The 14619-nt window shown below is 41.9% G+C and overlaps 1 protein-coding gene across 1 annotated transcript in view; it reads left to right on the top strand.

The window, feature by feature from the left end:
- Window positions 1-14619, top strand: part of BRAP (BRCA1 associated protein) — a 30701-nt gene that overhangs the window by 5317 nt on the left and 10765 nt on the right. Inside the window, exons 5-9 of the mRNA XM_068562897.1 lie at window positions 5236-5349; window positions 7001-7149; window positions 11427-11502; window positions 11968-12106; window positions 12476-12585. Coding sequence (XP_068418998.1) covers window positions 5236-5349; window positions 7001-7149; window positions 11427-11502; window positions 11968-12106; window positions 12476-12585 — 588 coding nt within the window. The remainder of the gene's footprint in view (window positions 1-5235; window positions 5350-7000; window positions 7150-11426; window positions 11503-11967; window positions 12107-12475; window positions 12586-14619) is intronic.

The following is a 14619-nucleotide window of genomic DNA, read 5'->3' as shown; positions in this document are numbered from 1 at the left end:
TGGGCTTTAGGTGTGCAGGCTTCAGTAGTTGTGGCACGTGGGCTCAGTAGTTGTGGCTCACGGGCTCTAGAGCACAGGCTCAGTAGTTGTGGCACGTGGGCTTAGTTGCTCCTCGGCATGTGGGATCTTCCTGGACCAGGGCTCGAATCTGTGTCCCTTGCATTGGCAGGCGGATTCTTAACCACTGCACCACCAGGGAAGTCGCAGAAGATGGTTTAGAGTTCTAATTGGAAATCACTGCGTTAGAGAGACAAACACTAAAAGAATGGTGATATTTTCAGCTTTTAAAAGTATTTGCACGTTATAACAGAGTTTTTGACTTAGGAAGGTTTTGCCGTCCAGTCCGTCTCACTTGTTGCATTAAGCATCATTCTGCATGCGCCTCAGTTCTAAAGATGTTAGAAAGATATTCTCTTGGTTTTTATTCTTAGGAGTATTCATGTTTCTATGTGAATATAAAAATGAGGTAAGTTTTAGGTATTATCCAGGTTATTAAAGGGCTGGCTACCTTATCCATAGGTTTCATTCAATTTGTTTTTATTTTATTTTTTTATAGCCTGTTACATTTTGACATTTCATTAGGTTTTGAAATGCAGCTCTGTCCAAGTTACTTCTTTCTCACCTCATTGATAAACAGTCTTCCTGAATTTGCCCCAGATAAACAGTTCCAACTTGCAGATTGGCAAAGAAATGAGTGTGCCTGTAGGATCACTTGCCATTGCCTCTGACCAATCACCAAGATTTGTGGGTAATAGGAAGCCCATGACACAAGGCCCGTTTGTCATCTCCTCATTTCAAAAACCCAGAGTTGACAGCAGTAGCAGCCATTCATTGGCCGTGGGAACAGAATTAAGAGAAATAAGAGTTTGGGGCTTCCCTGGCGGTCCAGTAGTTAAGACTCCGCACTTCCACTATAGGGGGAGCAGGTTCAATCCCTGGTTGGGGAACTAAGATCCCGCATGCCACATGGCCAAAAAAAAAAAGAGAGAGAGAAATAAGAGTTGGATTATATTTGTACCTGTTCAGCGGGCCACCGAGAAAGAACCCTTAGTGTGGAATTCCGTGTACAAGAGGGTACACAGTTGTTATCTTTAACCTTTACAAAGCACCACACCTTTGAGGGAGACGTTTAAAACATGTTTCAACGGTTCTGTAAGCTTAGACTTCACAAGTTGACATTGAGAACCGAAAAGCACCTCACAGCTGCTTTCACTGACTGTCAGAAGACCTTCCAAGGTTGCTGAAGAACTTTCCAAGTAGTGGGCAAGTGGTATTTTAAATCTTTTTGACTCTAATAATAAGGGTATTGATGATAACATGCAACCTTTATTGACTGCTTATTCTGTACCATTCACTCTGCTAAGTGCTTGATGTGCATTAGCTGATGTAATCCTCACTACAACCCTACTGTTGTTATCCTAGTTTTACAAATAAGGAAACTGACTACGGAGAGAGGTTAGTGATTTGGCCAGGGTTATACAGCTAGAAATAAGTGACTGAGCTGGGATTTGAGCCCTCACTTTTAATCCCTAGGGTGTAGTCCTCTTCCAGCAGGAGTGGGATGAAAGTGTGGGGAAGGGAAGATATTCACTGTTTGCCAAAAAAATTGTGTAATGGCAGTATTTTGCTTATAGCTTCTACCGAACAAGCAAGGGTGATAAGTAACACAGGGAAAGTCACAGAAAGAGACTGGGGAAAAATGTTTAAGAACATATTAGACTTTTTATTTAGTCTGAAGTGTATTAAGCCCACAGCACTAACTTGTCTAATAAACCCACAAACTTCCCTGTAGCACATGCTGCCCTTCACAGTCTGCAGATAGTGCTGTGGAAATTTTCTGCTACTGTTCATGGATTTTCTTTGTACTTCTGCATTGTCTCTCCACCTCTGTCTTTTGACCAAGTGCAGGTTGCTTAAGTTGACACATGTTTTCTGAGACTGTGGTACAGCTTTCTGAGTGCTCTGTGAGGATAGAACCCTTGACCTTGGTATCGTGAGTTGTATTATTTATCTGTAATGCTAGATCTTAGGGTCTAAGGCTCATCCTATCAGGGATTTTCGAAGACCTAAAATTACCCTCCTGGTGTAAGACTTGAAGTTTTTAAATTAATATTGGGCCCTAATGAGAATAGACTCAATATCACCAATTCTTGAGTAACTTACTAGATGTCAAGCCTGTGCTAAGTGCTTTTCATGCATTAGCTCCTCGAGTCCTCTCAATTATGCCATAAGGTAGGTGTCATTATTTTCATATTTTATAATTGAGGAAACAGACATGAGTGAGACACTTGCCCAAGGCCACATAGCTAGTAAGTGTCCGAGTTATGATTCAAACACAGGCAGCCTGACTCCATGGCCTGGGCAGGTAACTATATTCTTATTCCTTTCTTTTCCTCATCATAGAATTTTATTAAAAACTAATAGGCCTTCTCTATGTCTTTTATCATTTCTTGAATTTCTGTTGGCCTCATCTTTCTTTATGCTGGAGGTGTTAGATGTGCCTACAGAGTTGTACTGTGCCCCTTAGGAAATTTAGTCTTTGGGTAAGGAATATGTAATTCAGGATACAGGGAAATAGAAGGGGATTCAGTTTTGTAGTTGCTTGGGACAAAAAAGGACAGATAACCTCTCAGTGGAGTATGTTGACTCATTTTCACTTAATATGCTTAGGCCAGCCCAGGAGATAGCTCTTTTGAAAAGTAAAAATGTGTTCTCAGAAGTAAAAATGTGATCACTGTGACAGTAAAGGAACCTTGATCATAATAGGTTTTTCTTTTTCTGAGTTTATGGTGAGAAAAGAACAATAAAATCAAAGGACTAGAAAAAAAACAAAAGCTGGGTTTCTTGAAATTTGGGGCTCTAGGGCTTCCCTGTTGGCGCGGTGGTTAAGAATCTGCCTGCCAGTGCAGGGGACACGGGTTCAAACCCTGGTCCAGGAAGATCCCACATGCCGCGGAGCAACTAAGCCTGTGCGCCACAGCTGCTGAAGCCTGCACACCTAGAGCCCATGCTCCGCAACAAGAGAAGCCACTGCAGTGAGAAGTCCATGCACCGCAACAAAGAGCAGCCCCCGCTCACCACAACTAGAAAAAGCCCATGTGCTCAGCAACGAAGACCCAACACAGCCAAAAATAAATAAATAAATTTATAAATAAATAAATAAATTTGGGGCTCTGTACAGTGCAGGCAGGCATTTTAAACAAGAGTGGTTTCTTCTGTGTTTTTTGCAGTTAGCTTCAGGCTTTTGTGCATTTCAGTGCTGAGTTGAAGCAGGAACCACATGGATTTTGTTCCCTGCTCTTGTCCTTTGCATAGCACAGTGCCCAGCATGTGCTTGGTGCTCAGTAAATATTCCAGCCAGTGAAGCGACATTTCCAATACCAAGATTTTAAAGAAGATAACAATGTGTTCAAAAAGTATACTTCTTTGGTATAGATAATTCCCGGAAGAAAGAAAGAATTTATCTCATGTTGAGTCGATTTTGTCACATCCCCAGTATCACAAACCTTGTCCCTTCCTCTGAGGAGGCTTGGGCACTTAGAGAGCATCCACAGAGCTGGAGGTCTTTGGCTGGGTCTGCTGTTCTCAGCAGCCACATCTGCAGCAGCTCCTGCTGGTGCCGGAGGCCCTGCAGAGCCAGCCGTGGCCCTCATTTCCCTCAGTGCGTGAGTCCAGTTGCTCACTGTGCTGCTTACTCATCCAAAAGCATTTCAAGGCATATCTACTGCTCTTGAAAAATGGGAGAAGCCATTTGGGGCTGCTGCTTCTTAGTGTTAAAGAGATTTATTGTCCAAGAACTGGCTTTTAACATTTTGAAGTTCAAATACACAGGTTGTTTCCTGAAGGAAAGCCTCCCCACCCCACCCCCAAAAAGGTCCCTGCAAAATCTGTGTTCAGAATTGGTCATCCTTCCTTAGAGGCTTAGCTTACTTGGTCAGGTTAAGAAAGCATAGGTAATTAAGAATCCACGCTTGAATTACATCATCAGAGTGCAGTGAAAAGCTGCTGAAAAGCTTAAAGTGGCTGTAAGATTCAGACCTTATGAGGGTAGACGGCCAGGACTGGTTTTGCCTGGTACAGCTTGAATCTCGTCCTTGAGGTTGATAGTGCGGCATTTCCTTTTGCAGAACACCCTTCCTCTCTTCAGGCAGCTTGTCTACACTGGTGAGGCCAAAGCACACAACTTCCTATCTTTGGGCTGATGCCTGTGTGAGAGTGAAACCCAGATAAGCCTTGGCCTCTCAGCTGCCTCTAAAAATTGCTGAGTTTTAAAAGCTGGAATTGTCTCTTTGTTACTTTCTATTAAGGCTAGACTGGAAGATTTGATTTACTTGTGTCCATATTCACAAATGCACCTGTGCCTTTGCAGCTTTACCTACAGGAGACTGTTTCCCTTGATTTTATGTCTTCCACTCCAAGGGAACAATATTGTTAGTATTTTAAAGCCTGGTTCATCTTGGACCTCTTGACCTTGGCCAGAAGTTTTGCTTTTGGTGTTACACACTAGTTGCTTAAAACCTCCTGATAGGATCCTTATCTATCATATATTACTATTATTATTATTACTGGGTTTATTGAAAAGAAGGAATTGGCTTTTCACTCCATACCAGTTCCACTGGTCCTCTATTTTTTCTCACATAGATGCTGACATTTGTTTTAAAAAGCTCTTCTGTAGGGAATTCCCTGGCAGTCCAGTGGTTAAGACTCAGTGCTTTCACTGCCAGGGGCCCGGGTTCAATCCCTGGGTGGGGAACTAAGATCCCGCAAGCCATGTGGTGTGGCTGGGGGAAAAAAAAAAAGCTCTTCTGTAACAATCATTGCTTATGATTTGGTTCCAAATAGGCTTGACTTCAGTGGCTGTGAAAGTGCTGACTAGAGGCAAAAAAAGAGAAGAAAGAAAAAAAATGATATCAAGGGAAACGTTGACCATTGTTGGTTGAATATGTATTAAAATTGTAGTAGCTGTCAGTTTATTGCACTTCAGTATCTTCTGCTAGTTCCAGTAAGACTATCACGTATCAGGAAAAATTGTAGAGATGTAGGATATTGACCTGCAGGGTACAGTTAGCCTGTGAACCTGCTGCCATAGATGTTACTTTTGGCGGTTGCTTTCTCTCCTAAGTGTAACTTTTAAAAGCTGAAGAACAGAATAATTGAAGCCATGTATCTTGAATAGAAAGCACGTTTTCAGGATATCTCTCTTAACTTTTTCCTTTTCCCCACTGGTTCACCTAGGCCGATGCAGATAGTTTTTACATGGCATGCAATGGCCGCCAGTTCAACTCAATAGAAGATGATGTTTGCCAGCTGGTCTATGTGGAGAGGGCTGAAGTACTGAAATCTGAAGATGTAAGTGTGAATAATTCTTATATTTGATATAAACATATCAGAATGGTATAAAGTTGAAAGTTAAGATATCTGTGGAAATGTCCAGAATAGGCCAGTCCATAGAGACAGAAAATAGATTAGTTGCCAGAGGCTGGGGGAGAGAGAAGTGAGGAGTGACTGCTAACAAGAACAAGGTTTCTTTTGGGGGTGATAGAAATGTTCTGGAATTAGATGGTGGTGTGATGGTTGCACAGCCTTGTGAATATACTAAAAATCACTTTAAACTGGCAAATTTTATATATGTGAATTTTATCTCAATTTTTAAAAATTGTCCAAAGTATTTTTTTTAAAAAAGGATATTATCTGTGTTGTTGAAATTGAATATGTATCTATTCCAGATGGATGAAACATTGCCTGGAGCCTAAAAGAAATGTTTTTGTTTGAAATATTAACCCTTAATCCTCGTCCTGATTTTTGATTCTGTTTTGATAGCAATTTATGATTCCTCTGATCTCCCACTCTCCATGGGAAGCTTTCCTATAATACGTGCTGTTTGAATCATTTTATAAAGTAGTAGATCCAGCTCGGTTATGCTTTTAATATTTCCTTTCTTTTAAAGTAGCCCTAAAGGTCTTTTTACCTTGAATTCAGCTTGATAGGAATAAGTTCTGATTAGATTGTTCTGTCATTAGATTAGGTAAAATAAAAATTGGCAAAGAATAAAATCAGTCTTCCCTTTTGCCAGTTGCTGGGCAAGGCCTCAGTTTTAGAAATTCCTTTCTCTAAATGAACACGGCTTCTTGAGAGATATCCTGTAAATATCTTCTCTTCAGGGACCGTAGATTAATGTGACCTTTCTCAGTGTGTCCTTATTTGTACGCCTTACCTTTGCCTCAATAGTCCCACAGTTGGCAGGGCTTGGGTCAGACACCGCTGTGTTAGAGGTGCCTTTCTTGACCACCTAGATTGTTATGCCCACTATTTCACACCCTGTTCTTTCATAGCACTTATAACCATAGGTAATTATACTTTTTAAAATGTTTGAATTTTGTATCTCTCTCTACTAGAGTCTAAGCTCTGTGAGGACAGGGACAGACTTTGTTTTCTGGGACTTACTGAATCTGTTTTTGCTCACCACTGTCCCACACCTAGAACAGTGTCTGGCACACATAGCAGGGAATTAATAAGTATGTGCTAAATGAATAAATAAATAAAATCACTGTTGTTGATACTGTTAGCACTTAGTGGAAAGTGTCAAGTTTTAATTTACTCTGTGGAAAAATCATTCAGATACACTCCTGTTCTCCTGCTTTTATTCCTTTGTGTTCTAGTATAGTCATGGCCATTCAGAGTTAGAGCAAGGAGTCTGGTAACAGAAGATTCTGGCAGCAGTCTCCCTTCCTAGAATGTCAGCTCTGTGAGGGCAGGCATCCTTGTCTGCTTTGTTCGCCACTGTATCCATAGTGCCTAGCACAGTGCTGGGACTGTAGGAGGTGCTTAATTAATATTTGTTGCATGGATGAAAATCTTACCAGTTTATTTTCATAAAGCAATATTGAGAACATCCTGCCAGGAGTCAAAAAGCAACAGGAAAACTGTTGCTTTAAAAAAAAAAAAAAAAATTAGAACCCGTGGATGACAAGTGAGGCTTATTCGAGATGTTTCCCTGTAGGGTGCCAGCCTCCCTGTGATGGACCTAACGGAGCTCCCCAAGTGCACAGTGTGTCTGGAGCGCATGGACGAGTCCGTGAACGGCATTCTCACCACCTTATGTAACCACAGCTTCCACAGCCAGTGTCTGCAGCGCTGGGATGACACAACGTGAGTGCAGGAGGTCACCCCCCTACCCTGTCAAAGCTCATTATTACCCTTTCCCAGAATTAAGAACAGCCGCCCCCCAAAATGAACCACTCCAAGTATTTGACTTTATAAACCTGGGTACCACGATGGTGAAGAGGTCACATAGAAGGGCCTTCCGTGTTTCTTCTTTGCTTTCCTCAGTTCACGTGAGGATCAGCATTCCTAGACCAGGTCCCTTTTAGTATGCCAATTCTGAATCCTTATGGAATGTCCCAAAGCAGCATGAATTGTTCTTTCCTTCGAAGAGCCAGAAAATGAGGTGGCGGGGGGGGGGGAGTTTAGCTTTGAGGCTCTCATGCTAAAATGACATCCAGGTGTAAAATCTTGTTTATTACCTGCACTTTATGTCTACTCTTTACTTTGGCTTTCTTATCAAAGAGTGCTGGGCTACAGCAATCTGACGTTTTGGATTTATCATGTTGTTGATGGCTCGGTGGCCAGTAGTAACAGTAGTCACTGAGTATGAGGCACACACACGCCCATGGTCTCCTGTTTCCCAGTGCAACAGAGGCCCTATTTGTACGGTGGCATTGTGCAGACAAAGAACTGAGGTGTAACCTGTACTTTTTTTTTTTTTTTTTTCAGTCAGAGGTTGCTGCTCCCTTTGCAAACTGCATCGTGGGTCTTAGCTAGAAAGGCCTCGTGGCCTTCAGACGCTGGCCTCGTGGGTTTCCCAGTGCAGAGAGGAAGGTGCAGAATCAAATAATCACACAAATAAATGTGAAATTACAGCCATTGCAAGTGTTACAGAGGAGCGGCGTTGCAGCATTGTGACTAGAGAATAGGGCCCTGACACAGCCAGGGCTGTCTGAGAGGCAGCATCTCAGGGAGGATGAATAGGAGTTAGCCAGGTGAACAGTGGAACCGGCGAGAAGGCAGTGTAGGGGAGGGGGTGTGCACGGGAAGGGGGAAATCACCTTCCAAAGCCCAGGAATACGGAGGGGCGAACGTCCACAGGAGTCTCTGTTCTCTGCCCCCACGTGGTCAGCTTTACAGAGCAGGGGCCCTGGCTGGCTGTTCCCTGCGGTGCCGCTCACACTTAGCAGGAGGCGTGGTGCATAGGAGGAGCTCAGTAAATATCTCTGAGCAAATAGACCCTGGCTTTTCCATGGCTTGTTTACCTGGAGAAGAATCTTGCCCCAGTTCTGTAGAGTCCTTGGTCAATTCTGGGGTATCATTTGAGGGTTCTTCAGAGAATTGTCCAGGCTTAAATTTGCCTTGAGTAAAGCCACGCTGAGATGTTTGTGTTGCATAAAGTGTCTGTCTGTATCTTGTGTCCATCTGCTACACCGTTTAAGTTCTGGATGCTTCTTTGTTTCCTGCCACTCCAATTTTACTTTCCGTACAAGTTAATTTTTGTAAAACCATAGCATTTTCAAGTTGGAAGTTTCCTCAGGGACCATCTTGTCCAACCTCCTCATTTTATAGAGGAGGAGACAGAGGCCCAGAGGTGAAAATTAGCATGCTCAAAGTGTCATGACAGAGAACGAATGCCAGAACTGGGTCCAGAATTCAACCCACCGGGCAGCTGCCCTCAAAACCATACCGTGCCTTCAGCAAGTGGGTTTTGAGCCTTTCTATGTGCACAGTACAGTGCTATGTGCTGAGGGGGAGAGAAACAAACACAGACCCTCCTCAGGAACATTGATCTGCTAAGGGAGAGTCACACATACATGTGTGCATACAATTCGAGATAGAGATGAGAGAGAGCCAGCTCCCCCGCTGGGGTGGTCTGGAAGGGCTGCTTACAGAAGGCGGTCTTGGTACCAGGTCACGAAGGGTGGTTTTTTGTCAGGGAAGGACATTCTGAGAGGATTTCCCCAAATATCTCCTCAGGAAAATAAGATTACAACTCAAAATTATTTTTGAAGGGAAGGCAGGAAGAATTGAATAAACTGTTATTTTTTAATAGACAGATGAGATGGTATATCATAGAGTGCTACTTGTATAGTACAGATAAGTTTATTTTTATAATTTTCCCCCCTTTTTCCTTTTTATCCTCAGGATCATACATTTCGGAAAGATCATTTTGGCACAGTGTAGAAAATTAGATTTCAGAATTCGTTTGCTGTTTTCTTATCCCACCACTACCACAGCTGCCACAAAGACTGAACTGATGACACAGAGCTAGTTCCTACTTTTGACAAGACTGCTTGTGGCATCCTAGCTGCCACTTTTTTTTTTTTAATACATTTATTTATTTATTTATTATTTATTTTTGGCTGCATTGGGTCTTCGTTGCTGTGCGCGGGCTTTCTCTAGTTGTGGCGAGCGGCGGCTACTCTTTGTTGTGGTGCGCGGGCTTCTCATTGCGGTGGCTTCTCTTGTTGCGGAGCACGGGCTCTAGGCACGTGGGCCTCAGTAGTTGTGGCTCGTGGGCTCTAGAGCGCAGGCTCAGTAGTTGTGGTGCATGGGCTTAGTTGTTCCGCAGCATGTGGGATCTTCCCCGGCCAGGGCTCAAACCCATGTCCCCTGCATTGGCAGGTGGATTCTTAACCACTGGGCCACCCGGGAAGTCCCTAGCTGCCACTTTTGTTACTTCTTCAAGTTTGTCCTGTCTTCTCTTTTGGCACTAAAGAAAGAGACAGACTAAATCCTTTAGCTTTCTCTTGGGAAACATAGTCCTTTATCTGTGATAAGAACTTAGTGTTCTTCCTGCTTATTTCCATTTCTTGGTTTTATCTATTCAGTAGGGTAACAAACTGATACTAGTTATATCTTGAACATTCTTTCTTCTTGGTGCCAGTTCACTTAGCCTCAACTATCACCTACTTTCTGTCATTTTTGCCCATTGGCCACAAATATTCGTGACTGGTACTTAGCATTACTTTGTCTTGAGTATAAGGGTTAATGGATTTTTTCAATTTTTTTTTCATTTTTATTGAGGTATAATTGACAATCAAAAATTGTATATATTTAAGGTGTACAACTAGATGACCCGATATACATCAACACTGTAAAACACTCACCACAGCCAAGCAAGTCAGCATATCCATCACTTCACACCTTTACCGTTTTCCCTTTTTGTTTTTACTTTTCTTTTTTTTTGTCGTGAGACCAACCAAGCTCCACCCTCTTAGTAAATTTCAAGAACACAGTACAATATTGTCAATTATAGTCAACATTGATGTATACCAGTTCTCTAGAACTTACTCATCTTGCATAACTGAAAGTTTGTACCTCTTGACCAACATCTCCCTGTTTCCCCCTTTTCCCAGCCCCTGGTAGCCACCTTTCTGCTCTGTGTATCTATGAGTTTGGCTTCTGTGCCATTTTTATTGGCTTTTTGTAAATTGAAACTTCAGTACTCACCGAGCACTGGTATCTTTTTCCAGATGAAATTCATTGTATGATAAAATGTTGTATGTGTTTCATGAAGTACATTAACTTTTTTTTTTTTTTAGTGAAATTTACTACAGAATTTAGTTTCAACTCTTAGGAGCAACCTTGAGAGGACAGGGTACATTTTGGATGATTTAAAACTTTGAGAAGTGGGGATAAGGTAGATTGAAGTAAAAATACGTTGTGGTTAGCCAGACGTGAAACAAAATTAACAACTCGTCTCAAGTCTCTAATTCTAACTTATAAATATTTAGTTCTTTGATTACGTAAGCTTTAGACAGAAGAGTGGAGAAAGATATGAGGCAGATCAAGATTTTTCCCTTATCCTCAGCTTTATCAAGATTTTGTGGGACTTCCCTGGTGGCGCAGTGGTTAAGAATCCGCCTGCCAATGCAGGGGACACGGGTTCGAGCCCTGGTCCGGGAAGATCCCACATGCCGCGGAGCAACTAAGCCCGTGCGCCACAACTACTGAGCCTGCACTCTAGAGCCCGTAAGCCACAACTACTGAGCCCGCATGCCACAACTACTGAAGTCCGCGCTCCTCGAGCCCGTGCTCCGCAACAAGAGAAGCCCGTGCACCGCAACAAAGAGTAGCCCCCACTCGCAGCAACTAGAGAAAGCCCACACGCAGCAACAAAGACCCAACGCAGCCAAAAATAAATAAATAAATAATAAATAAATTAAAAAAAAAAAAAGATTTTGTGTTTTTTTTTTCATTTCGTTTGAGAATAGCTTGAAAGCATTTGTCTTTTGAATGATGTCCTTAATTACGATAAACTTAAAACTATTATATAAGAGAGGGAGGATATACAATTGCATTTTTGACTTTTGGGTTCTGTGACAGCTGTCTTTTATATTTAATCTGTATTAATTTTTTTTTGGTGTCCTTTATAGGTGCCCTGTTTGCCGATATTGTCAAACACCAGAGCCAGTAGAAGAAAATAAGTGTTTCGAGTGTGGCGTTCAGGAAGTAAGTAACAAGTGGTGGGAAAGAATAACGCACGCGGCTTCAATTGTCTGGGGTTTTCTTCTGCCCAGTGTGGCGTAAATTCTTTTCAATTCTTTTTGAGACTGATTTTTTTTTTTTTCTTTTTGTCCAGGGTCAGGCAAAAAATACAAGTACACAAACTTATTTTACTCCTACACAAAATACTTTATGGTTTCATTCTTTGGCCTTTGAAAACGCCTAGACTTTTGTTGATAAATTGTGATTATTTTTTCTTGCTATTTACATAGAGTTCCACAGAATCCAGAGCGAAAAACTAATTGACCCCTAAAAGCATCCTCGCTTGTTGGGTTTTAAACATATTTATTCAGAACTCCTGTAGAAACAACTCTAAACCTCATCCTGTGTCAGGCTCTCCCCTTTCCACCCCAGTGGACCAGGTCATGTGTTTTTATGTAACTAATTAGGATCTTACCTCCTTCTCGGCAGAACCTGTGGATTTGTTTAATATGTGGCCACATAGGATGTGGACGGTATGTGAGTCGACACGCCTATAAGCACTTCGAGGAGACCCAGCACACATATGCCATGCAGCTCACCAACCATCGAGTCTGGGACTATGCTGGAGGTGAACACCACTCCCATTTTCTAATTTGGATTCATTCTGTCTGAAAACGTCTCCGTCAGAACCTCTCCCCTTGCTCTCACAGCTTGAAATCTTCCTGACAGCTGTGGCAAACTCCAGTTCTCATGGTGCCCCATAGGGCACTATTTCCTTTGAATGGCCTGCATTGCACAGGATAAAGAGAGTTAATACTTACACTCTGCCCTCTCACTCTTTTTTTTTTAATTCAAATGATTTAACCCACTTTTAAAGAAATATTGCAAGGCATTTAATTTGGATCTGTAAAAACAAAATTTTGTCAAAGTTAAAGGCTTATGGAGACCCTTTTCATTCTGAAGAAACATGCCTTGGTTGACTCATTCTTTTCTTTAGATAATTATGTCCATCGACTGGTTGCAAGTAAAACAGATGGAAAGATAGTACAGTATGAATGTGAGGGTGATACTTGCCAGGAGGAGAAAATAGATGCCTTACAGTTAGAGGTAAGATATTTTATTAATAATTACTAAATACCTATGTGTACTGCTTTTTACTACTCTAACTTGAAAGGTTGTTCGGGCTTTTAATTTTGCCATATGCCCTGCATGTTAGCTTTTGTTTTAAAGATCTGTGTTGCTCTGAAGGATTATAAAAATATTTTTATTCCATCTGATTTTCTTCTTTGAAAATCTAAGTTTCACTGAGCCTTATTACCTTCAGTGTCATGTTCCTGGTTGTCTCAAGTTCAGTATTAGTGTTGTCCTCAATAGCTGTGATAAAGCTGGAAGTCAAGAATCTTCCTGTTGGGGGGGATTCCCTGGTGGTCCAGTGGTTAGGACTCCACGCTTCCACTGCAGGGGGCACGGGTTCGATCCCTTGTCGGGGAACTAAGATCCCACATGCTGCACGGTATGGCCAAAAAATAAAAAATAAAATAAAATATATTCTTGAAAAAAAAAGTTATATAAAAAAAAAAATCTTCCTGTTGGCATCACAGTAGCAGTTGGAAATTGAGCAAACTTGGTCAGGATGAGTTAACCCCAATAGCATCTTTCCATGCTGAGAAGCTTTTTCCCATATATTGGGCTGGCTTTTATGAATTGGACCCTTATGTAGATAAAGCCATTTTTAGGGTATTCATATAATTGAAGAAGCAATAAAATTACCACAGTCTGATTTTTCTCATAGCAGTAAACTCCATCTACTATAAAATTGATGTGTAAATTTTATATTAAGGAAGGAAAAGTTTAACATCAGTCCTATTTTATAAATTTCAAAATGATTACTTTAAAAACAAATACCTTAATCTTGGGAGGAAGTGGACATTTGAAAACTTGCTCATCTCTAGACTTTTAAGGTCAGTGGAATGGCCTAAAATAGAGCTGATGTTACCATTAATAAATTGTATTGATGTGAAAAAAATTCAAATCTTTTTTTTTTTTTTTAATATTTATTTATTTATTTATTTTTATTTTTGGCTGCATCGGGTCTCAGTTGTGGCATGCAGGATCTTTCGTTATTTCGGGAGGGCTTCTTTCCAGTTGTGGTGCTTGGGCTCCAGAGTGCGCGGGCTCAGTAGTTGCAGCACTCGCGGGCTTAGTTGCCCCGCGGCATGTGGGATCTTAGTTCCCCGACCAGGGATCGAACCCGCGTCCCCTGCATTGGGAGGCGGATTCTTAACCACTGGACCACCAGGGAAGTCCCCCCCAAAAATTCAAATTTTTAATGTTAAGTTTTTAGTAACTCTTCCAAATTAAGTATGTTCATTCAGTGAATACTTATTGAGGGTTGCCATCTGTTAGCCACTCTTCCATGTGCTGGGAACTCAGCATTTATTGACTCCCTGCCCTTATGGAGCATACATTCTAGTGACACACACACATACATTCTTCCAATTGTCCTTTCTTTCTGTTGCTCTTTCATTCTCTTCTCTGGCCTGCAAACATGATTAGATCTCTTCCAGTCTCCTGGAATGGTCTTTCCAGAATGCAGATGTGATCTTGCCACTCCTTGGCTCTTATTTCTCGATATCATACCCCAGAGCCTTCCATAGGCCCCATCTCTCCATACCCTACACCCCAGGCTCATTGGTCTCACTTCATCTCTGAAGCAAGTCTAAACATCCGCAGCTCACATCTTGTTAGTTCTCTGGAATCTGTCTCCTCCTCCTGTCTGTGTGTCAAGAGTCCTCTCAAATCTCACCTTCTCTCAGAAGTCCTACCGGATCCTACTGTCATAAGCCATCTATCCTTTCTCTGTAGTTACACAGCACTGTTCATTCATTCATGCACTCAGGCAGCAAACATTTCTTGACATCCAAAATGTGCCAGGCACTGGGGGTACAAAAATAAAGATATAATCCTTGCTTTCAAAGAGTTCAGAAGGAAAGAGGCAGGCAAACCGGTGATTAAGTGCTAATGTCATAAGTGCTGTTAATGATAGGCACAGTGTCGTGGGAGCTGAGAGAGGCAATTAACCCAGGGCTGGGAGTGACAGGGACAGCTTCCTGGAGGGGGCAGATGGATGAGCTGATTTGA

This window comes from Eschrichtius robustus, chromosome 14 (genome assembly GCF_028021215.1).
Source record: "Eschrichtius robustus isolate mEscRob2 chromosome 14, mEscRob2.pri, whole genome shotgun sequence".
NCBI lineage: Eukaryota > Metazoa > Chordata > Mammalia > Artiodactyla > Eschrichtiidae > Eschrichtius > Eschrichtius robustus.
The sequence above is the reverse complement of the archived record's forward strand: the minus strand, read 5'-3'. Positions and strand labels throughout refer to the sequence as shown.